The 24,223-nt window shown below is 42.6% G+C and overlaps 2 protein-coding genes and 1 long non-coding RNA gene across 8 annotated transcripts; 2 read left to right on the top strand and 1 right to left on the bottom strand.

Moving 5' to 3' along the window:
- The first annotated feature begins 1,140 nt into the window (after window positions 1-1,140).
- zmynd12 (zinc finger, MYND-type containing 12) lies at window positions 1,141-8,239 on the top strand. Of its 6 annotated transcripts, none has more exons than XM_081707652.1 (9): window positions 1,141-1,553; window positions 2,195-2,336; window positions 2,489-2,660; window positions 3,139-3,308; window positions 3,610-3,732; window positions 3,822-3,903; window positions 6,501-6,670; window positions 7,501-7,593; window positions 8,101-8,239. In XM_081707652.1, the coding sequence occupies exons 1-9, from the start codon at window positions 1,441-1,443 to the stop codon at window positions 8,128-8,130; spliced, it is 1,095 nt and encodes a 364-aa protein (XP_081563778.1). In that variant the 5' UTR covers window positions 1,141-1,440; the 3' UTR covers window positions 8,131-8,239. The 6 variants fall into 6 exon arrangements, with proteins under 6 accessions (XP_081563778.1, XP_026857168.2, XP_081563777.1 ...); XM_027001366.3 differs by lacking the exon at window positions 8,101-8,239 and having other exon boundaries at window positions 1,142-1,193; window positions 1,436-1,553; window positions 7,501-8,093; XM_027001367.3 differs by lacking the exon at window positions 8,101-8,239 and having other exon boundaries at window positions 3,145-3,308; window positions 7,501-8,093.
- rimkla (ribosomal modification protein rimK-like family member A) lies at window positions 8,132-21,491 on the bottom strand. The gene is made up of 5 exons (XM_027001365.3): window positions 20,548-21,491; window positions 14,607-14,837; window positions 13,017-13,103; window positions 11,895-12,098; window positions 8,132-11,472 (listed from the first exon to the last, which is right to left on the bottom strand). The coding sequence occupies exons 1-5, from the start codon at window positions 20,708-20,710 to the stop codon at window positions 10,958-10,960; spliced, it is 1,200 nt and encodes a 399-aa protein (XP_026857166.1). The 5' UTR covers window positions 20,711-21,491; the 3' UTR covers window positions 8,132-10,957.
- On the top strand, window positions 11,337-13,002 carry LOC145653731 (uncharacterized). The gene is made up of 3 exons (XR_014119902.1): window positions 11,337-11,548; window positions 11,763-12,021; window positions 12,589-13,002. It is a non-coding gene; the product is annotated as an uncharacterized LOC145653731 (long non-coding RNA).
- Window positions 21,492-24,223: the final 2,732 nt, after the last annotated feature.

Genomic DNA, 24,223 nt, shown 5'->3' with positions numbered 1-24,223 from the left:
AAACCATATACTACATGGTGTTTGGTGTGTGTACTTGTTACTGTTCTGATATTTACAAAAAAAAAACAACCAATTATTCATAATGTCATGGGCCTCTCTTTAATAACTTAAAAGTGATAATGATTTAATAAATAAATTAATGGGGGTATTGTCTCTTTGTATAAGCATATTAGAAATAAATGCATAAATAAATTCACATGTCCCAACAGCCCCTGGCTGTTCATCCTCATTTTGTACAAGGATGAAGGGAGGGGACACACACACACACAAAAAAAACCCCTCAAAAAACAGAAATTGAGTCCTATGGATTACATCATGACAATAAAACAAAGTGAAATTACAATACCTAAAAAAAAAAAAAAATAAAATAAAAAAATAGAATGACGGTCTGTTTTCACCATTTTAAAATCTAAAACAAGTTTGCATTACTTTTGCATTTATGCTTTTCATACATCTCAGAGAAGCAAAAAAAACAAAAACAAAAGCTCTTTTTGCAAACTGAAAGATTGGATAAGTTTTTAGAAATTTTGCTTTGTGGATAAAGAATTTACCTAACAAAATCACGTTAATTGGGAATTCAGTCGTCTTTTCTGTCTTCAAGATGACCCCACACGAAATGCAAACCACCCTGAAATGCAATCAACTCAACTATATTATAGTTACAAGTGAGACATACAAAACATCAGAGTTAGGAAAAAGGTGAAACAGACATAAGACACATGTCATGCAAATATCAAACAAAATCTGTTGTATTAACCATACCAAATGCTATCCACAAGTTTAGTCATAGCAGTGGGAGTTACAGTTATATGACAAACATGCTTTGATATCTATTCATACCGTTGAACTAGAAATACAAGAATTAATGCTGATATCTAGAAGTGCAAAATAAGCATAAGCGCTATATAAATAACAAACAATACCCGACAATAAGAACTAGAGTTTCAGTCACTCAACATAGGTGCAGGATCAATGGTCAATTAGTCAATAAGGATCAGTTTAAATATTCCACAAATAGATGGGTCTTCAGTCTGCGTTTGAAAACTCCATGGAACTCTGCTGTCCGGACAGCCAGGGAAGTTCCACCATCTGGGAGCCAGGTTTCCAAGGTAACGGTTCGTAACCTGGTAACCTTGGAAACCTGAACGCGACAGAAGAAACAAAGCCAGCACAGACAGCCTATCTAGAAACCGGTAACGTTAACGTTAGCTACGTTTGAATTAAAAACATTACGCATTATCTACTTTTGCGTTTATTTTCTGTACTTTTAAAACCGTCGGTGTATTTTTTTATACTATGATGTATTTCTCTCTTCGTGGGCCATTTTAGTTGGCTTCCTAGGCTAGCTAGCTAACTGAAAAACTAGTTTGATTTAAATTTTGATTCTCAGTATAATTGCTGTAGCTGAGCCTCCGAATGCTTTCCGTCTGATTAGATGGGATGTCCGCAACAATAAACCCTTTAGCAAACCCCAAAGGAGGGAAGAAATTGTGTGAGCTTTGTCAAAAACCGGCTTACCTCCAATGCACAAAATGCCGCGTTACCTACTACTGGTAAGTTTAGTCAGTTAGCTAGCTAACTTGCTAAATGTTAAATGTTTTATTCAAAACAACGAGGTCAAAACAAGCGGTGTTCCAGAGCTTTTAATAACAAGCGATTATAGCGAAAAGCTAATATGACCTTACGTACGCCAGGTGGCAGCAACTGAACACCTCTAAACGTTTGTCCATATTACATAATGTTTCCGTTTTTTAGACTGAAATGTTGACGAGACAGCTGAGAGAAGTTGGGGGAGAGGGGGGGGGGGGGCGTTTAAACAAGAACAGAGAGAAGGCGCGACAGTTAAAAAAAAAAAAAAAAAAAAAAAAAAAAAAAAGCAGTGTGCACTTTGTAATTTTGTACTCAACGACCATGATCATTGTGCATGGATTGGAGGATCCATGGTGATGATCTCTTAACGGCGAGGGCCAGGAAAGCGGAACGCGGTCTGTCTCGCTCTCTGGCAGGATGGACATTCCTCGAGGGCCTGAGCGCTTGCACACCCACGCTGTGGTGCCGGCCATGCGCACTGGCGTGAGCGGTCCTTTTTACAGACATATCAGTGCAGCGTTGCCGTTTGGGGATTGTGTGTGTGTGTGTGTGTGTGTGTGTGTGTGTGTGTGTGTGTGTGTGTGTGTGTGTGTTGTCTCTGCAGTGATGTAGCGCACCAGCAGGCAGACTGGAACAGCATACATAATAAAGCGTGCGAGCTTCTGATCCTCATACGATCACCTGCTCCCCTACACTCTTGGCAAACAGACAGAGATCATCACCACATGCAGACTCAGAAGAGACTGGTACGTGCTCACCTAATCACTGCCTCTGCTAAAGACCACAGTAGTTGAATGCACAAAGGCTGTACTTACAGCTTATACAAATTATCTAATGTATGTATTAACTGACACAAAGAGCCATATTCTTATTGGAATGTGTGTTTGACTGACATTAGGAGCAGCTAATGGAGTTGTCCCATGCAGAATCTAAGAGGAGGGTGTCGGAGGGGAAGTATGAGGAGGCATTGCCAGCAGCTCAGCTCTCCCTGCGCTGTGCCATGGATGTTTATGGCCCCAATGCTGTGGAGCATGTGCCAGCCTACCTGCTGCTTGCTGAGGCAAACATGGGTGAAGCACACAGCGCCGCTTACACAGTCTGTCTTTGAGCAAATATGTGTCGATTGACTACATGAATGGCTATGAGACTCAGATGTGCTTTGAGACACTTGCAAGACAGCTTACTCGTTTTAATTTTAAATAAGCTAAGCATCTTCCAAAGCCATTGTGTAACTGCATTCTGTATAAACAAGCTAGCACACCATGGCTTCAGATTGTGAGTGATCATAGTTGTCACTGAGCTGATCATTGTGAAAAATCATTTGAGACATATCTACATTCTTAAAGCTAGTAAAGCACGGTCTGAACTCAGACCTGTACGATCAGACACATTGTGTATGAGTGTTTATGTCTCTTCTTACAATAAGAAAAGTTTAAGAGTGCTTTATCTCAGTGTCGAGCTCCCACATAAACAACAGTTCTAATTGCTCTAACAGGGCTTCTCTCTCTCTCTCTCTCTGGGTGTACATCTGTCTGTGTGTTTTGTCAGGTTTAGGTTTTCTTTCTCAGGCTGAAGGCTATCTCTCCAAGGCACAGTGGACAACGATGAAGACTCTGGGCTGCAGTCAGGTAATTCTTCATCAGCTGCACCGGACCCTGGGCCGTCTGTACACCGCCACCGGACGCTACCGTTCAGCCCTGCTGCACTTTGCCAATGATGTGAGTCTGCCTGCACATTTGTGCTGTGTGCCATGGAAGGCTTACCTGTGTGTTTACTTGTACTCAAATGCAGTTATGCAATATCCACTAACAGAACTCCTTCCTTTCAACCAACATCCTTTTTGTTCACTATAACTAAGTTTTCACACATTGATGTCACTCCCCCCTTTTCCTCAATACCTACCCCTCGCCTTTATAGACCCATATAGACTTTTGTCTAAAGTATCAGTTTTTTGGCATATTTATGCACATGTGCTGTTTAAATAGAAAGGTTGCACTGAATAGTTGTTCGTGCTTGCAGATATTTCATGCAAGCGAGGAGTTTGGCTTAAATAGTGTGGTATCGGCAGGAGGCTATTTCCTGATGGCAAATGTCTTTGTGAAGGAAGAGAAGCCGGACATTGCCATCTCGCTGTATTCACAGGTACATCAGCACCTTGTAATCATTCACCTCATGTGTCCTGTTCATTAGGCTTTTGATTCTAGCATGTGTTTGGGTGTGCGTGTGTTGAGGTCACCAGTATCTGGCACATGCACCTGTCTAAGATGGTGGAGCACTACAGTCAGAGGGGCACTCAAGGAGAGCAACACTTTGGTGAGCATTATAAATTTACCCATTTTTGATTCTCTTTCTGTTCTTACATTTGATCTAACCATAACCAATATCAATGATATGATCATATACACTGTCTGAATGCGTAAAACAAGTGGGTGACTCTCCTTATTCTGAAAGAGTTCTCTCCTTGGCACCAATCCAGGTAACAGACTATAAACATTTAGCAATGCCAGGCCTAACCTAAGTCAAGTCAGTTATGAATCTTGATTTCACGTGACAATACAAATGACTTTAGTCAACTTAACAGTCTGGTCACACTCACACCTACATGTGGAGATATGCATGTATCAGAAGTGAGCGTGTTGGGGGTGTAAGGTAACTGAAATTATATTTAACATATCCCGATGCTGAATCCGGTAGCCCAACCATCTTTGCTCTAGATGACTAAAACCGACTCTGACACAGCTTAATGTAGCACGTGCTGGTGTCTGGCCCCGTTACCTCCCCTCTATAAACCTGCTGAACTCAATTGTGGAGTGAATATAGACTGTACAGTCTATGGGAGTGGCGCAGTGCGGGCTGTATCGGCTCTGATCAGCTACACACACTGCAGACACTAAGATGCTGAACCTGGGTCAGCTGATCACGGAACAGCATTGTATCTGGCACCTGAGCAGGAAATGGCTCAGCTACAGCTATGCACTGGCTAGCTATGCTGCAAATATACCATGATCATATTCCCTATGACCGATGTAGAAAAATGTGATGTATCTTAATATCTAGCTAGGATAACTTGCTAGCCATCTGACAAACGGGGTTATTTTTTGTTTTTGTTTGTCAGCTAGCGGGTCTCTGTAGCTAACCTAGCTAATTTGATTGAAAGGGGTTATCGAGCAAAACACATTAGCTAACTAGCTAGCTCGGAAAAAAAAAGTTAATAAATGCATTGACATGTGACTATTTAGGCCTTTTGAAGATGAGTTAGTCTAATGTCCTTTCAGTTCAAGTTAGCTAGCTTTTGCCCAGCTAGCTAGGTTAGTCATTGTCACCTCGCGCAAACTTGGCCATAAAACGCCCTTTTGCCATGGACGCCTATTTTGTTTTACATTTACAGCATTTATATGACGCTTTTACACAAAGCGACTTACAATTATGACTGAGTAGAACTTGAGCAACTGAGGGTTAAGGGTCTTGCTCAGGGGCCCAACAGTGGCAACTTGAACCAGCAACCTTCCAATTACAATTACTTTTAGGCATCTAGTGACTTATTGCAAACGGCATGGCATGTGTAAAATAACACATTGGCTGGCTAAATAAACGTCATGGTCTATCCCAAAATTGTAAAATCAAAGGCCTAAAATTAAATTGATTCGATTTCGCCATTATTGTGGGACCTTTATTTTGAAGAACCTTATTAAATCTAAATATCTGCGTATATGCATTGTGTAAGGATAAATGGTTTGACACAGTATTTTGACATATATTTTCTTAATTGGGTTAGCTGTTTAAGAGATTGGATAAACACTATGGATCAATGGCACAATTTCCGTTGCCAAAATGTGCGCCGTTTTATGGTAAAGTCAATAGGCCACAGACAGACCCTTCTCGCTATTGCATTGAGCTATATTTAGACCTCTGTAGAATGCGTTAACGTCTATGGCCCTGTGCAAAGTGTTTAGTTGTCGGCCATTTTTGCCACATCCCTAGATAGCTATTTTCAGTCATGCAAAACCAGGCTCTCATTTGTTTAAATTGGGAAAGACCTATACATCTGGAACTGATAGCCAAGCTACTGTTTCAAGATGTTTTAAATGGCTGACAAAGTCAAATAAAATGGCATTTGTGGTATATAGCTCAAGTTGGGACCCCCCCCCCCCCCCCCCAATTTGCATATCTCCACAAAAAGGGCTTGCCAAAGTGTTGTCAACTACTTTCATGGAAAGTAGCTAAAGCCTGCTCGAAATGTCACTAAATGTTACTAGGTGTGCGGATTATCATATTTGTGGCATCATTGTGTTGTACTTGAATACTACCTAGTATCAGTAGGTGTCAGCCGTTGTTTCTGACTTACTCTGAGTAACAACTGAATTTCCAATAAAGAGGTTCTCATTTACCCATTTTGTTTGTTGTCAAGCAGGATGAATATGAAATAATAAGTTGGCAATATTGTCTCTAACTGAAAAAGTATAACTTTAATAAGACAGCATTGCATTGCAGTATACACTAGAATATGTAGTGTGCATCGTCTATTCACTACAATTTGCTGTGCATTTGATGGTGACCTATGTAGGTAGGCAGTTAACATTTTGAACATCAGTAAAAATGACTAACAGCTTATATAGGGCAGCACTACTCTCCGTGTGCTTAAATGCTGATCTGAGCATGTTGTATACAACCTCAGGTGTATTTGCAAGCATGTTAAATGATTTATGTCTACATATGTACATCTCCAGCATTTGGCAGACTTATACAGATCCTTGATGCATATTTAAAAGTGTGATTTGTATGTGTGCTTTCTGAGAATCAAAGCCATTTCTTTGGTGTTACCACAACCTTGCACATCCTACTTTGCCAGGAGGTGTACGTACGTGTGTGTGTGTGTGTGTGTGTATGTGTGTGTGTGTGCGTGTGTTTAGATGAGGCACAGCTTGCAGAAGTGGATCAGATGTTGAATGTGATGTTGGAAGCCCAGCAGCAGGGTGTGAACACCCATCAGAGCGCCATGCTGTCTCACTCTCTTGGTCAGAGTGCGTTGTTGTCTCACTCTCTTGCCATGTTTTGGTTCCTTTGCAGAGACCACAGTAAGGTATAGTGTTTCCACACAAATACATTGTCTTTGCTTTTCACGAATGTGGTTTTAAGCATTAGCAACAGGCAGTATATCCCTGGGTGTATGACAATCACAGGCAATGCCGCCTCTGCTGTCTGTGGGGGTGAGAGCCAGTTTGGACTATTCAAATTGTTTTAACTACTTCTCAATCGAAGGTGGCTCAGTAGCCAGATTTAAGTGCTGATTTAATGTTCTTCATTAGCACTCTTATAGCTGGCTATGGGTCTTCCTTTCTTTAACAAAAGCAATGCCAGCCATGACTGCATGACTCCCATACCAAATGCATGAATAAAGCTAGTCAGTTTAGTACATTTAAGCTGACATCCTTTTGGCAGAAGAGGTCTTTCTCTAATGACCTAACTTCTTGGATCCAGCCTCCAAGAATGGACCTCTCCTTAACCATAAACTAAACCTATCCTGATGTCATTCTCCAACAAAGAAATACATCCATAAAATAAACTCATTTAACATGAGCTGTTTCAGTCAGCCTCATGGTCTGTGAATACTGTATTTTTAATTTCTGGTTCTTTGTATGTGGAGGTCCTGAAGACCATAACTGTATTTAAGACCCAGTGCAGCTGTGTGCATGTGCTTGGGCTGCCTGGTCTAGTTTAATAATTAGCACTGGTAGATAAAGTTGAACGGATAAAGATAGGTGGTTCAGGTGTGTCACTGGCTATAATGGGAACCAAACGTCCTGCAGTTCATCAATAGCCATGCTTAGCAAATCAATCATTGATTCTTTAAATGAATAAAATAACACAATTTTGATGCCTGATTCTTAGGACATATTGACTTGTTTGCAGGCGTTGGACTTTGGCAGGAAGGCTGCAGAGTTTAGCCGGCAGTGTGAGGAGCAGAACAGTCTGGCTGAGTCTATCCAGAGTCTCATACAAGAAGTAGAAAAACACATCACCATACAACAAATACCTACCATTCAGCAATAACCAATACATTCAACACCCACATACCAAAACATGCCTTGCAAAGTAACCTGTACAATCAGTAAACACCTCTGAGTCAGTGCTAACCATAATACACCAAGTACTCGGGTGCACCCTCAATTTGGATCTGAATGCATCACTCGTGAAAACTCCCATGTGTTCAATAAAAATTTATATCCAATATATTTCTGTATCCCCTAAATATCAATCTTTTTCTATAGGTTCATATAGTTATTCATATAGTTATGGCTGTCCAGTTCCTCTGCAGGATCTCCTTATACGTTTAATAGTAGTTACCCTGGTGTCAGTATATTATTATAAATTAGAATGGGAAGTGGTCGTAAATAAACACGGGCCCTGTTTTCATGTCTGGACATTTTTAAAATGCTTATTATGACTCCTACTACTCTTTTTAGTTTTTTTTTTGTTTGTTTTTGTTTTTTTGTTTTTTTTCTCATTCAGGAGGAACAAAAAGAAGGAAGAGGCAAATAAGTGGTTTACACCTATAGTCTTTGTTCACATCCCTTTACATCCTGGAGAGCAACAGAACCAAAGTGTTAGCAGCAATTAAACTGACATCATTTTACATTGTTGTTACCCAGTGAGTATAACCAATCTCTGCCTCTGTCAGTCATAGTAATGAGCCTGCAAGTAATTTCTCTGCTGCAAGTCCTATTTGATCCCAGTTAAAACTAGAAGAACATTTTTATGATCATGCCAGTTTAATACTCAGTGCTCTGAAATCTTGCCTCACCCTTTAATATCAGGTGAGGGTTTGGAGTAAGACAGGTTTGGGGAAAGCAATAAACAGGCAAAGCAACTGATGGCTCTGATTACAGTGAGTGTTAGTGTCTCTGGTTGCTTGATTATGGTTCACTCCTATGAAAGGTGATGGAATGAAGGAACACATCACAGAATACAACAAATCACAACATGGGGTGTGATGTGATGGTGAATGTGTGTATGCATGTGCTTTAGCTGTTAACCATTGTTAGTTAAACTGCTCCATTTAAATCCACATTCACAGTTCCCCAACCAACCAAGATTCAGGCACACAAACCAGTTTTATCCTTAAAAATAAACCATTAAAAAACAAAAACACTGAACATGATAAACAAGGGAAAAGGTACATGTTGACCATCAGGGTACAAGCATTTTTTGTTTATTTATTTTTAAATAGATTAATTGGTCAGTCAGTTGGTTGGTTGGATGTTGAACATTATAGGCAAAGTACGGATGGATGTCACATGTGACAGGGGAGGGATGTAATCCAGGCTGCTTCCCTGAGTTTAATCTGAATTCAGTCTCAATGTAAACTATAACAAAAGTTTTATCCAAGTCTCAGAAGTCTCATTTCTAAGATACAACTGTTTTCAGCTTATCAGCACTACAAATTATACATAAATGTAAACTGTTTTTTTTCTGAATGTTGTGGCCTGTAAACACAATGTAAACTGTAAACAGAGTTCATATTATAAATTTGGTCCATATTGAAAATGAGCTGCAGTGTTATGTAGATTAAGACTCAGTGTGAAAATGAATTCAGTCTGGATGTAAACTCCATCCAGACCTGTGCTAAATCCAGAAACTAGGTTGTGAAATGGCAGACAGAGCTACTGCAGGATGCTTCAAGTTACCAAAAGTAGATGGCATGCTAATACATTTTAACGCCATACACAAGACCTTAACTGACCAACTTGCTTAAAAAGAATGGTAGTTCAGCTCATTGTCCTCTAGAAAATTGTTTTTCTATCAGACTACGCCGCCAAGATGAACTCAGAGAAGGCCTAGCACCCATTGAGTTTTAATGTTTTATTGTAGATTTTGTACAAATAAACTGCAAAAAGACAGCTTAAAGGTTTGGGCAAAAATTTCAGCTGCTGTGGAATGCAAAACCTAATTCACATCCACACTATGTATACTTGTTCTACATAATTTGCTGCTTAGGTGCTAAAAATCAGAATGGGAAAGTTGGGTGTGCCACATGTTGTACACACACATTTCAACTTGTATTTACAAGACAAGTGAATGAATACTTGGCAATGAAAGCAGATTAAAATTTTCAAGGTATATTTTAAATGCACCTTGTATTTCTGCTTGTGTCACTTCTCCTTGCAGATTTTATAGGACCAGAGTGACTTAATGTTCCTATTTAAAATGGGGAACAGCAGATTTTCTAAAATGACTGCCTCATTAACCAAACCATACCAGCAATGGCTCTGGGTAGAATATGCTCTTTAAGAACAGTCTCTAAAACATTAAATTAAAAAAGAAGAGAAAGGCTTGCCCAACGTCACATATCCTGCCTGTCTGCACTAAAAATGAGTACAAAATTATCTTTTTGAAATCTATGAAATCAGAGTTAGAATAAAGAAAGGATTCGTTGCCAGAAGGTTGGCATCTTAAGTGTCGACACAGGACAAATTTATCGTTATACCCACATTCTAACCTTTACCACTAATAAAACCACTCCAGTCTGGTTCCAAATCAGTAACTACTCAGACCATTTAGATCTTGTGCTTGTGTAGTAAGAAGGTTCATTACATACAGCCAGCCACTGAAACTAAAAATGTGCTTAACTGCTTTTTTGCTCTATACAGCTAAGGGTCATTCAACTGAATTCGGAAGAGAATTATATACAGCTTTTCCAGTTATGTTCTGTATTCAATGGCAATGTAAATGTGCCACACTAAGGGTGGTGTCACAATTTGAGGCCACATGTACAGTATTCCTTTAAACGCTAACAAACCTCTAACAAGGAGATTAGGGCCCTTTTCTCTCACCACATTAAATGATCACAACACACTGCGCAGCATGTTCAGCAAGCCTTGCAATGGTCTTGGGACTGACTGAATTCATTCTCTCCATACATATATATTTATACATATTTGCAACTGTGTTTGTGTGCACTGTCTAATTATTAAGTCAGTCTGCATAAATTTGAATGATAACTGATGATTTTGCTATGATGGGAAATAAACTGTCCAGCCATAGCTCTAGGTTGCAAAAAATTGGAGTATACACCTCAGCTAGTGCACTAAGCATGGCTTGAGTGTACACTTTCACATTGACTGTAAAATGTACAGTGCAGTTAGTTAAACCGAAACATCAGGGGAGCAGCCTCATACCAACATTTACACAGTAGGTTAATATGACAACACTTGCGTTTGTGTGTGTGCACGAGGTGTACGATGGACCATTGTATGCAACATATCAACTTGCATGTGTATATGTACTGTATGTCTTTACTGTATATGCATGTATATCTTCAGTGTGTGTATTAGCGTGCTTGCACATGTGGTAGCCGTTTATCTACAGCTCACTCAGTCAACAGTTTAATCTCCTTTGCGAGGAGAGAGTTGATGTTGTAGGCGGGGTCTGCTGTGCTGGGGGCATGGCCCATCTCATTAAGCTCCGCCTCACTCTCGCTGGAGGTAGAGCTGGTGCTCATGGTGCTGACTGCGTCAGGGATGGTGCAGGTGGCAACAGGCGGGCCCACCTCGGGCGGGATGCAGCCCTCGGCGGGGAGGCACACCTCGGGCTCACTGCTGGTCTCGCTGGCGCTGGACACCACAGACAGCAGTGACATCTTGCGGCTGAGGCGGCTGGGCAGGAGCGAGAGGGCGTAGTCCGCCACGATTCCTGCCACGTCCATCCCGCAGGCTTGGTCGAAGGCGATGAAGCCCACATTGGCGTTGGCCTCGCACACCACAAACGAACCGTCGTTCAGCTGCAGCAGGTCGATGCCGCACACATCCATGCCCAGGATGTTGGACACCTGCACGGCCAGCTGCTTGCCCTGCTCACTCAGGGGGCACATCATGCCCACCCCACCTGCCGAGCGAGCGCAGGGGGTTGGGGGGGGGAGGAGAGAGCGAGTGAGAGAGAGGCTCATCATCTGCTGAGTCTGGTATGTTTCATAACTGGGTGCATTTAGGGGTGTTTCTCTTTCCAGCATACTGTATAATGAACAACTGCTCTGTCTGTATCGGCAGATATAAGAATTTGAAGAATATATTTGAATATTGTATAAGCAATATGTATGTTCTGTGCTCAGTGTGCAAATGTGTGTGTGTGGTTTACATGAGGCTACATTTACAGATCAGTGTAATTTCTATTCTCAGGCTCGACTTATGGCGACATCTGAGCTGAACAAAGACTTTGTCATTCAGCTCTCGGTTACCCTAAATTGAACCCGTCTCAAAAACCAACGTGCCCCGCCCCTGGCGTGGCCCTCCCCCTACCCCCAGGCCTACCGAGCGAGCAGTTGCTTTGCATACGTCCATCCGTGGAGCAGCGCAGCATGGAGCCGATCACCCTGCCGCCCACCAGTACCACACGCACGTCCCGCCCGTGGCTCTCCTTCACGTACTCCTGGAAGAGGTACGGCGCCTCGTGACGGATAAGATGGCACAGGTCGGTCAGGTGGTGCTTATCGCGCGCCAGGAACACTGCCTTTCCTGCACAAAGGGTACAGAACGGAAACACGTGTTAGCACGGCAAACTCAACGTCTCCCCATTCTACTCATCCTTACGATTTCATATGGCCAGAGAAGGTGGGGTTAGAAAAGGCTTGACTTGAAACTAGTGTACCTATAGTAGCCATTTCTTCAGAACCATACCATGATTGTGGCTGTGTGAGGCATCTGTGCACATCAATGTGCGTGAGGGATCAGGAGCACATTTTCACACAAAAAAATGTAAAGGCAGGCTTTTGGCCTGAGGCAAGTGTTAACCTCTAACACAGTAAGAAGGCAGCGGTGTGTTTGCACATGTCCATGTGTTTCCTAAATACTTCAGATATACAACAAACAAAATAGATTATTTGACAGCAAGATTAAAAATATATATATACCCCTGACAATTCCAAATATATAAACAATAAACATTACATTACACAAGTCTGACAGACTCTTGACCCATTTTGCTTTTTTTCCCCCTCTCCTTTAGACAAAATAAAGGGGACAAAATAAAGACTCATTTTTCCAGGCCTATCCTGAGTTTTGCATACGCAGCTGACCCAGAGTTTCCAGTCGGCCGAGCACACTCGGCCTCTCCACTCTCTGGGAGGGAGAGGGGCCTCTCTGGTGCGCGACGGCAGACACTCGGGGTGGGGAACAGCTGGTCTTGATTCACTGTGCAGAGCTGTCTGTAGATGATGCTCAAGTGGAGCGGCCTGTCATTTAGCTTTCTTCCCAGCATGCACTGGTCCATTCCACCCTACCACTTTTTTTGCCAGCATGCAAAATGTCATAAGTGCAGCCGCTCCCAGACGTAGTGTGGGAGTTGATCTGGGAACAGGCTTCCTTTCCCTGGGCCTCCACTGAGCATAACCACAAAGAGCAGCAGAGCTGGTCTGGGAGCAGTAAGGGACTCACCTCTGTGTCCTCGAGCATTTTTCACCACAATGGGATAGCCCAGGGGCTCCGCCTCATCAATCATCTTGCGGAAGTTATCATGGCCACCTGGACACACACACACACACACACATACACACACACACACATTACAACCTCTGCAATAATTGGACTCTAATATCCACTGCAGTGTGTGTGTGTGTGAAATGGCAGGGCCAAATTAGATGTGCAGAGAGCACGGTGTGATGAATCCAAAGCCGGGATTGATGACTGATGCAGTGATGATCAGTAAATCACCACCCCAGTGCTGCCATACCTTAACACCCACTCCACAGGCATGAGCTGAATGGGACGATCTTAAACTCACAGAAACGTACCCCTTTTAGCATCGGAACGGACGCTTCTGAACAATTATACTATTACGATAACTCTCTCTTAAAGGCATTCATAAAGAACAAGTTATTAGAATTACTAATAGAACAAAACTGCCTGCCTCAAACCAGAAACCACTCAACTCACAACCGCTGTCCACGTTCACACCCATTTTGGCCTGTATTAACTGACAATGTGGGGCTGCAGTGCTGAGTCGGTGCGTGATGTGGTGCTGCTGAGGGTGGAGCACAGGCAGCTGGGCTCTGGATGGCAGCGGGGAGGAGGGAGAGCAGCAGGCCCCAGCCTTAATTACAACCGTGCCTCGGTCCGCTCGCCCGGGCCGAGGGGAGAGCATGCCCGCACCCCTGCTGCACGCCGACTCGGGCCTTCTGCTCCCTTACGCGCCGCTACGCTGGCCACGGATACTGCCTGGGGCCTTTGTAGCGTTCTATCGCGAGCTCTGTGCTCCAGCTGGGAGAGAGAGACACACACAGACAGGCAGGCAGGCAGGGGGCGGGACACGTCACTGGAGCAGCTGCCACGCTCTCCCTGTCTGTTTTCATTCAGATGGTCATGAGTCCCACCACCACTCCCTTCAAGCCCTGTTGCATAAGGGTCTCTCACTTATCTGCGCATGTGTGGACATGCGTAGAATGTACACTCTGACAGTCGGGCTTATCTGGGGTTTGTCAAAAAGTATTGAGTCTTACTCAATAATGGGTTTTTTTTTTGTACTGCAATGTTGTTCTAATTATGTTGGAATACACAGCATTAACATAAATACTTACATAGTTTGGTGTCTTGCACTAATAATAAAATACAGGAGAGCTGAGGCTTGTCAGTAATAGAAGCCTTGCTGCAGACCAGCTAAAATGGAACAAAGGTGTTTGTGAAGTTTTTGAAGTTGTTTTTACTTTCCACTACAAAGATTTCTGCTGAATGCGCAGCAGTCCTACACAAGTCTTTTTTCAGTTCTCTTTCCACAACTAATTCTGGTTAAGAACAGAAGAGGGAACTGCTGAAGCACCAGTATGTGTGTGTGTGAGACTGTGACGTGTCGCTGTTGTTATGATGGGGTCCGTGGAAAGCAAAGGAGAAATGGCCAAGCACCGTGTACAAATACAAGTCACAGAGGTTAAGCGGGCATGGGTATTCTTATACCTGTGGGCGAGCCTTCATCACTGCTCAGCGTTAATGCTAAGTGTGTCTGTGTGTGATGTGAGAGTGTCTGGTGCTAACCGTAGGAGTAAGTGTCAGGCAGTGGGACTCCATGTCCTGCCAGCTCCTGGAAGGTCCAGAACTTGTTGACGCAGTTGAGGATGGCCTGAGGTCGGTTCACCAGTCGGCATCCCATCTTCTCCAGGTGCCTCAACACAGTGATGTCACTGTCCGACTGCACCCACGGAGTGGGGACACGCACCACGGCGACCTGCGGGTACGACGTCACCATTTCCTGCCCCACGCGCAGCCCTAGGAGAGACAGAGCGACCCGTGAATATGCTTAACACGCCGCATGCAGCATCTGTCAAGTAACTCACAATTGCACTGTTTGGTTTCTTGCTCATCAAGATTATTGATTTTTTTTTTTTTTTTTTTTTAAAGTCATAGTACTAAGCAGTGTTTGTTTTCAGCTTCTTTCAGGCTATTACATAGCAGCCTCCTGGTTGTAGGACTTTTGTAGGTTTTGAGGCTGCATCGCGTCAGCAGGACTGCTGCCGCCAGGGCTGGGGTGTGGGGAGGATTCTTGACATGTATCTGGGCAATGCCCAACAGAACACTAAGCCCTGCATTTGGACCACTGCCTCCCTCTGCGACACACACACACAGACACTCTCCCCGTTTCTCTACTGATATGCCAAATGAGCTGGCGGGACACTTACAAATAAAATCTCTGCACTACCAAGTTTTTGAGATCTGCTACCTCCAGAGTAGATCAACATGAACATTCTACTTGCTGCCATGTGCTGACCCACTAACCCAGATCCTTCTCCTCCTCTCATTTTAACAGTTTAATTACCATCTCAGCTTTATTCAACATTTCATATTCACCATCACTTTGCCTTAATTAGACACACACACACACACACACACACACACACTTCCTGAATGACGACCCTTATCAAGGTCTACTCTGCAACTCAGGCCTCCAGTATAATAAATCTTACCCCCCCCCCCCCTTTTTTTTTTTTTTTTTTTACTTTTGCTTCAGGGTCAGAAGGAATAAGTAAGGAAGTGTGTCATTATATGAGGTATTGTGATGACATAGGAGCTTTCTAAATACACTGCAAGTTATATTATTACACACACATGCATACGAACATCCACACAGATCTTAGCCTTTGCTACAACAGGACTTTAACATTGCAGGCATGCAGTGTTAAACTGCCTTAATAGTACACTGCTCTGAATACAAGTGACCTTTTAAACATCAGCATGCAACTGCAATTCTTTCAAATAATCAGTTTTCACAACAGCACATTATGTATTTTTCAGATTACATTGATAATTCCCCACCAAGCAACTGTTGTGTGTTTGCCACCCATTCACACAGCAGTGATCAACAGAAAAGTAGTTTTGCCCAAGGTTATTAACAAGCTAACTGTGAGTCTAACTTAACTGATGTCAGTGTTTCAACTATTTTGTGCAGTTTCTTATCCTACATGGAGCAGGCTGATCTAATGACTGATCTTGGGTTCCCATTTGGAAGATGTTCAAATTATTTATTTCCCAAAAATTCTGGTTTGGACCTTATGTTGATGTGTATTTGGAATTGAACTTGCAAATTACTGTATTAGACCTTTCCATGCAGCTCAGTGCTAGTGTGGTGCACGGCCATCCAGCATAAAAGAGGGTGAGATTGCGTATATGTCTCTGGCTGCGTCTGATGCAACACTACTGGCACACACTCAGGCTCCTACTCGCACAGCTGGGCATAAAGAACACACTTTGGGCATGCGCACATGCGGCTGGGGGTCTGGACCGCTTAGGAGTACAAGAGTTAAAGCAGTCACGAGTTCCTGGGGTTCAGAATGAAGCAGCCGTTCAGATGGTAAACTCATCCGTGGCCACATCACCCACCCCCCCACAGCTGCACTCTCGTGCGCTCTTGTCTCCATCTGTCTGCGTAGTTCCTCTCCCCTCTCTCCTGCTCCCAGGAACCTTTTCCTGTTGCTTTATGGTTTAGCATGTGTCCTTAGGCTTCAGCCTGTGACTTGTCGTTTTCCAGGTTTACGCCGGCGGGGTACTTTCATTATTGGGCTTCATGGAAAAAGAAAGGAAAAGAAAAAGAAACACCCATCCCACATCCATGCCAAAGCACCAAGCCAATGACAATTTTCCCTTAAGGAAAACCACTCGTTGGGCCACATATACACACACACACACACACTCACACACACGGACACGCACGCACAGGCTTTGACACGTGAAAAGTCCCATCGCTCTCACACACACACACTTCTGAAAAAAAGCTTTTTGTAACAATGTTTTAAGACTTTGCACCATAATCAAATGATAAAACACCTATATGATCTTTGAGTGTCTGATATTTACAGAGCTTAAGAGGATGGGTACATAAACCAGCCTGACTAAGCATGGCTGTAGGCTGTCTACACCAAAAGCAGCAGGTGCACATGTTTGAGAGTGCATGCGTGTACAGGTAACATAGCCCATGACTGAGTTTTCTAATAGTGTGTTGGGCAAACCTATTGTACTGTGTATGTGTCGCCTTACTGTGCTCTGTCACTACACAGTGGGTTGCAGTGCAGTAATCTCATTGAGGTTTTAAGACTACGACCATGCACGTTTGCGCACATGCATGTGTGGAAGGAAGTGTCCCCTCTAACTGGTGTGGGGCACCAAAACAAGCAGAAACAGTAAAACAGTGTTACATTTCTCAGAGGACAGTGGAATGATCACTCGTGAAGGCTCATTCTCTCCCACCCAAATGCACATGCCCACCCACACTAGTGCGTTTGGACCATGGAACATTAAACTCCCACTGTCATACGTCTCAAATATGTGTGGCTTTACAGCACATTCTCTCTCGCCAAAAAAAACTCACTGCTGAGATCCAGGTTTGTGCTTCCACTGTGCCATGCATTGTCTGTGACAGGCCACACCCCAGTTCTTACTGCGATGATCGGGGAAGGGGTGCGTCCCATTCTCATTTTTCATTTTTCTAATTTCAATATAGTCTTTCAATAAATACTGAACCAAGCCGTAATTGGTATGTAGCCCAGATAAACACCGCTATGTTTAAGTCATTGCATTTTGATTATAAACAGATCTACTATACATATTTACCAAATACAGTACCAAAATTAGTTTGGGCCTTATATATTTACAAAAAAAATGTATTTACCAAATTTACCATTTATGTAAATATATTTATCAAACAGATTTGGACTATTTAGCCCTGCTAACATCAAACACAGCAGTCAAAACATAGGTCTCATATTGCTGACTGACACAACATAGCAGAATGTAGAGCAATCAGAACCTGTAAACCCTAAATCAACGGTGTAGTGGCATAATTCGTCAACTGTGTCTATAGGCCCAGTCCGACCTCCCCAAGTCCCAGAGCACACGATCAACTTCAGCCACATTCAGGCACACACCTGGTAACAGAGCTCCTTTAGCTTCGCTGTGCTCCCTCAACCAACGTGTGACTGATTCATGTTCGGGCAGATGTGATTTGTTAGGTGGAAACAACAAGCTGCAAGAACCTCTCCCCAGAGAAAGTTATCTTGGTGTCGAGGTGATATAATTAGGAATACAGATTAAGAGCCATTTGGTAACTGATGTTTCCTTCATTAGTTTTTGTACCAGAACTGTGACGTTAATTATGGAAGCAAGCGCTGCAATTCAAAGACCTACAACTATACATCTTTTCTGTAACTTCATGTCCAAGTCTACCCACACTTGCTTGATCTGGTTCTGAAATAATTTTCTAACTTGCTGACAAGATCTAGGACATGACAGGATATCTTTAAAAAAAAGAACAACACACTATAATGTTATGGGGCAGCCATCTTGAATGGACTTTCAATTACGGATCAGTTTGGTACCATTCCACAAGACAAAAAAAAGGGGCTGTTTTGAATTCAACACAGTTGCGCAGTCAGATACTGATACCAGAAGAGTGTGTCAAGCTCTGAAACAACAATGGCATGTCTGACTAGGAGTTTGAGGCTCTGCTGATATTGGAGTCGGGGGCAAAATATGGCCCCAAAAAATAACATGGGCTACATTCCTATTTGGTGCTTTTTAAGAAGAAAAAGCAGTCATGCTTTTTGTATTACCATTTGTATTAACATTCTGTATTAAAATATAACATTTCAATATATAACAAACAATAGTGTGATGAATAAGCCTTAACATGAATATGGCTGGCTCCTTCCCATACAGAGAAAGAACAGAGGAGTGTACAAACATGCTGAAGCAAGGATCCACCAGTAAGAGGTAAGCAGATAAATTTCCTTGTTTTGCAAGATGATTAATTACTAGGTTCTCTTATTTTAATTAGATTTTTCAACTAGCTCCTAGGAAGGCATATTGATCTGTCTTACTCATTCCTAATCAACTGAAATCCTGTAGAAACAATTACTCCAGTAAGTATTGGGCTCATAGTACTTCCAAAGTACATTTCCATAGTACTCATAGCACTTTGGAACTGTTTGAAATGTTCTGATGCAAACCCATGGCCTTTACCTTGCTGTTTACAGTGATTTTTTTCCTCTCTCAAGAAATGCCTAGTTTTATCAAAAGATTATATATATTATTTTTTTGTTCATGGGTAAACCTGAATGTTTTGCAAGTAATGTTTTAAACTATTCTGAATAAATGCAATTATGTTTCTATAAAAGCCCAGAAAACAAAATACAATTTTTGGAGGCATTTGGACATCACCTTTTTAAAGTCTGGAGGTCAAAGGTGAAACAGGTAGCTAGTGATGTGGTATGTATTAGGCCAATAAAATTAATACTTGTATAATACCTTTTTGTCTGAGGTAAAATGTACAAAAAATAAAAGGATGATACTGAATACTTTTTTTTGTATAGGAAGATTAGAGAGAATGATGAACAATACCCCCCCCCCCCCAAACCACTGCCACCCCAAATTCAGACCAAGGACTGTGCTAATTCTCCTGAGCTTGTTAGTGACTCCTCATCAATCATGTCAAATCTCATTTATCTTGATTCACCACTTTCTCTCTGGTGACGATATAAATTTCTTTTATATCAAAAGAGTTTCCAGCTAGCACCAAAACAGGTCATTGCATGTCCATTGTCATGACATGTTATTTAAGGACAGCTGCGCTATAAAGGACCGATCTGCAGTGTCGGATATTACCAGTGTCCTGTACACGCAAACACTCGCAGTCATTCACACTTTGTGGGGGCTGTGAATTTACATCATCTACACGTTACACTGCAGGCGCAAATCTGGTTATTAATTAACAACGGCGCTATCTAAACTTTATTTGTGTAAAATGTGCATAGGGCACAATTTGGGGGAAATTTTATTTCAGTATTTACAACCGATAGCTGACGAAACCGTCAAACACCATGGAGCAGTTGATCGGGGCTGGAATACGACTAAAAAATCCGCGATGCAGCCAGACGGCCTAACTCTGCTTCTAGAACTTACGAATGAAACATCCGATGATTTTTTTTAAATGCAAAGAGCCGATTTCTCAATGTATTAAAACCAGTTTCGTTTAGTACATGTACAGCCTCTATAGTAAAGCAAATGTCGCACCACAGCAGTTTCCACCGTCGCGTCTCGACGAAGAACGCGTTCAGCCTCGCCAGACGCTCGCGACTACACGCTGGTTATACGGGTCTCAAAGGATGAAACGACGTTAAACCCACATGTCCACTACCAAAATCACTGTGGTCTGACTACATTTAGGTTTAAACGGTCCAATGTCCGTATATGTATCGAAGACTGCCTGGAAATTAGGTTAGGCGGTCACTGTCACACAGAAAGGAGTGAAGGTAGCGGTTAGCTAGCCAGCTAACCTAACGTTACATCCTCACCAGTCCACGCTAACGCACCATAAACAACTCACTTCCGAATTTAACAAGTCATTTTTTAAAAAATGTAAATAAGACATCGAATAAAGTATGAACTCGAGATTTAGGCAGTTGATGTAAAGTATTGGTGTTGCATTTACCAAGCTGTCCGTCGGTGATGGTTATAACGATCTCATCCATTAAGAGATATCGAAATTCAACATCGTCTTCTGCACAGCGCTCCTTTAGAGCTCGCAGGATCTGAACTTGAGGATACTCCTGGCTGATGCGCCGATCGGTTACAAACCACACCCGGGAACACATGTTTAAAACGGAACTTAAAAAATCGTTTCGGCTTTAAAAACTGCAATAAAAGTGCTCCAGCCGCGAGGGACAGTAGGTTGGCGAGAGCGCGGGATCCGGGGTCGGGCAGCGACGGGGAGAAAGCTGGGAGCCCAAACAATGGGATGCGACTGCGGCGCGTCAGGCTAGCTCGAGAGCTAGCGCTAGTTGGACCGCTCGAGCGATGCTTTCGCGTATTTTTTCACTGCCAGTTGCTCCCGCCTCACCCGATCCAGGATCCCGCTAGATAACCGTTAACACGGCTAACTTAAAAAGGCGGAGGGAGAAAAAAAAAAAAACGTTACGTCCACCACGCCGAATAGATGCACGCGGTGGTCTCTTGCCCTTAAGCTATCGGTCAATAGCTCCGACGAGGGCAACGACTAAATGCCCGTCAAGGAGCGAAACAAAAGCCTCGGTGGTGTGCCCAAATCCGCCGCTCGCTAGACTCGAGACGCTACCGGTGCTGGCGAAAATTCAACAAAATGGTGGGAGGGTAAGCAACAGAAAGAAAGCAGACGATGGGCTGCGTCGCCTCGCTCGTTAACGGGTACGACCTGCTATCCACAGCTCGCGGTGCTGAAGAGATGAGAAAAGACGCACGCGTATCGTCGACCCCGCGATTCTCCGCAAGCACGCGCTTCGTTTACAACTCTCTTCGTAGCGTTTGTGATAATAATAATAAAAAAAGAGCCAATGAGAATGGAAGGGTCGCTCCTGCTTAGACCAACGACGTCCGCGTGCTCGGCGGCGGCAGGAGCTACTCGACAAATGAACGCGAAGTCTGCCGGGAGGCACGAGCATTTTAGCGAGCCAATGAGGATACGAGAGTTAGCGGTAGTATGCGCGCGCGTGTATGCGCGCGCTGCTGTGTTTTGGCGCGTGACGAGAGGGGGGCGTCGCCGGGGACGCGCGCTTCCCCCCCGAACCGGTTCAGACCGGGCACGGACGGGTTTAGTAGATGCTGATGCGTCTTGCTTAATATTACCGAGATAACCGGACTTTCAAAATATATTCGTTTTGTCGAAGAGGTGCTCTTTGATAATCGTGATATTTTTGTCTTTTCTCGCCATATGTAGCGATTTTATAACGTGACTGCAAGATATTACAAGATTCTTGGTCAGAATCGTACTATCTGAACTCGCTCCTATGGCAGGATCTCTGTTGGTGGGTTATGGGGCCCAAAAGCTCAGTAAGAACGCATGTGACGAGACTACATTTCAATCTCTTGTTTGCTATTCCTAGGCAAACTGTTGCAGTAACGACGTGAACAGTATGCAATATCTTCATAGTGCCACGATAAAAAAAAATCTAGTTGCTTTGTTTACATCGTGCGTGCTGCGGAGGTGGTGATTTTGGTGATGTCACATTTGACCAATAGCCAGGCGGAGGAAACTAGACTTTTTCTTAAGGTTGTTTCCTCAGTAAGAAGGCAATCGGATTTGAATGTGATCAGCACTTAACTTTTTATTAAACGTCTGTTTATTGGTATTTTAGTTAAAAACGAACAGCGAGCACATTATATGGGTTATATAAAATATATTTTAAAATACAGGATTATAAAGAATAAAATTAAAATACGGAATTTGTGAACTCATACATAACAATAAAACAATCCAAACACATTATAGGCCTATTATTTTAACTTTTGACCAAGATACAAAGCAGCCTTAAACGGTGCTCATATTAAGTATATACCAGGATTTTTAGCTAAGAATTAAGCGGATATTTATTGCCTAGTCTTTACATGATAAACGAAGGCTTTGAGAATTTCTCAATAGAACCTCGGAGAGTGAGTTTTTCTAGTTGAAAATGCTACATAACATATTTGATCAACGCCGAATAAGTTGGGGCTGTGTCTGTGTCCAGCACTGTAGAATGAATCTATGGATTAACACTAAACTTTAAACAATAATGGCGCTAGACTAATGCATGTGCTCTATAAAGAAAAAAGCTTGTCTTGTAATTTGTTTCAGTTCTACATGTATAGTTGGTAGCAGGCTTGGCTGTTCCAAAGCCACAAAAATACCTCTGTCAGCCTTCTCAGTGGTACACGTTGAACACAGACTGGATTTTGGATTTACTATGTAAGCACATTTGTATACGCTTGTTGCTCTGTACGGTTCACTGACACCGCCCCTCGCCGACAAAACAGACTACATCAGTGAAGCTCCCATGCAAGAGCCATCAGTAACCTCAACCAATCTGTTTTGTCTATATTGTATGAAGGGTGGCTGGGGCAGAAAATAGCTTGGAATTCCTATACACGCACATAGAGGGCCGTCGCCGGAGGGGGGTGCAATGCCCGCGTAGCATGGATAGAGAGAGAGAGAGAGCGAGAGCGAGAGAGAGCGAGAGCGAGAGAGAGCGAGAGCGAGAGAGAGAGAGAGCGAGAGAGAGAGAGAGAGAGAGAGAGAGAGAGACTGACTGATTGTTTATTGATTGATTTACCGTTTCAGTATTGAAATCTAGGGTAGCCTAATGGATATAAGAAAACGGTTCTGAGGACAGTCTTCAGTCACCGCCGATAGTGTGGCTAGAGTGCTGAAATGAGGTGAACCAAATAAACCACCTTTAAGATGTAAGCCAGTAGAAAGTTGGGGCAACGAAAGGGCGGTGCTTCTGACAATCTGTTGGGGGCCCTAGGACACAACGCGGCCCTCAGACATGGAAAGATGGCCCCATGAGGGCTAACTTTGGAAACTGATGGGTTTGTCTGTGATTATACACCTTTTAAAATGTAGCCATCAAGTAGGCTACCTAATAAGGTATAATTGGCTGATTAATAGCTGCAAGATAGGAATTTCAAATAAAGTGGAGGATTCAAGCATTTTTGTTAGGACTTTTAGTTTTAAAAAAAATATTTCATCCATAAACATTTAATGACAAAAACACATGTATATTAAGCCCAGCAACATTCAAAAACATAAACAAAAGATTAATCAGGTATTCATATCATAAACTGTAGAGGCCAAATGCGAACCTCTCATAATTTTAAACTATTTTTTCTTAGTCTGCTTTAATCAGTTCCTGGACATATGCTAAACATAGGCTATAGTTCAATTTAAGTTGTTTTACCAAGTTATTCCGCATTGTAAAGGTGTTTGTTAAATAACATTTAACTCCTTTCTACTTTTCTTTGTATGATGTAAGTCTTAAAAATAATATGTTACTTCTGGCTTTATTTCAGTCTAATGTATAGTAAAGATTCAACATTATTTCACAAATTCACAATAAAGAGGATAAAAATTGTATTAGCTTTTATAACACAACAGCTGTACTGTTCCACCTGCTGGTAAAAGAAAGCAATACTGCAAAGTCCTTTTAATAAATCTGGATTCACCCAAGCTTCAATAAGAGTCATGCAACCACACTGAAAAGGTGATCGAGTTTTTAACTGGTGTTACAAACAACAGTGCCATACTATTTTTTTTGTTTAATCTTACGTGAAGCTCTCTTAACCTAATGTTGCATGGACCAGCACATCTCTCCATC

Source organism: Electrophorus electricus, chromosome 25 (assembly GCF_041902795.1).
Source record: "Electrophorus electricus isolate QZ-2024a chromosome 25, ASM4190279v1, whole genome shotgun sequence".
Taxonomy (NCBI): Eukaryota; Metazoa; Chordata; class Actinopteri; order Gymnotiformes; family Gymnotidae; genus Electrophorus; species Electrophorus electricus.
This window is presented reverse-complemented; position numbering and strand designations above follow the sequence as displayed.

Excerpts from the sequence above, each read along its gene's own strand:
- zmynd12 (XM_081707651.1), top strand. The coding sequence starts at position 1,441 with ATGTCCGCAACAATAAACCCTTTAGCAAACCCCAAAGGAGGGAAGAAA. Across the intron at positions 2,661-3,138 it reads GCTTGCTGAGGCAAACATGG|GTTTAGGTTTTCTTTCTCAG; the intron begins GTGAAGCACACA and ends GTGTTTTGTCAG. Across the intron at positions 3,733-3,821 it reads CCATCTCGCTGTATTCACAG|GTCACCAGTATCTGGCACAT; the intron begins GTACATCAGCAC and ends GCGTGTGTTGAG.
- rimkla (XM_027001365.3), bottom strand. The coding sequence starts at position 20,710 with ATGTGTTCCCGGGTGTGGTTTGTAACCGATCGGCGCATCAGCCAGGAG. Across the intron at positions 14,838-20,547 it reads CATCACCGACGGACAGCTTG|GGCTGCGCGTGGGGCAGGAA; the intron begins GTAAATGCAACA and ends TGTCTCTCCTAG. Across the intron at positions 12,099-13,016 it reads AAATGCTCGAGGACACAGAG|GAAAGGCAGTGTTCCTGGCG; the intron begins GTGAGTCCCTTA and ends CCCTTTGTGCAG.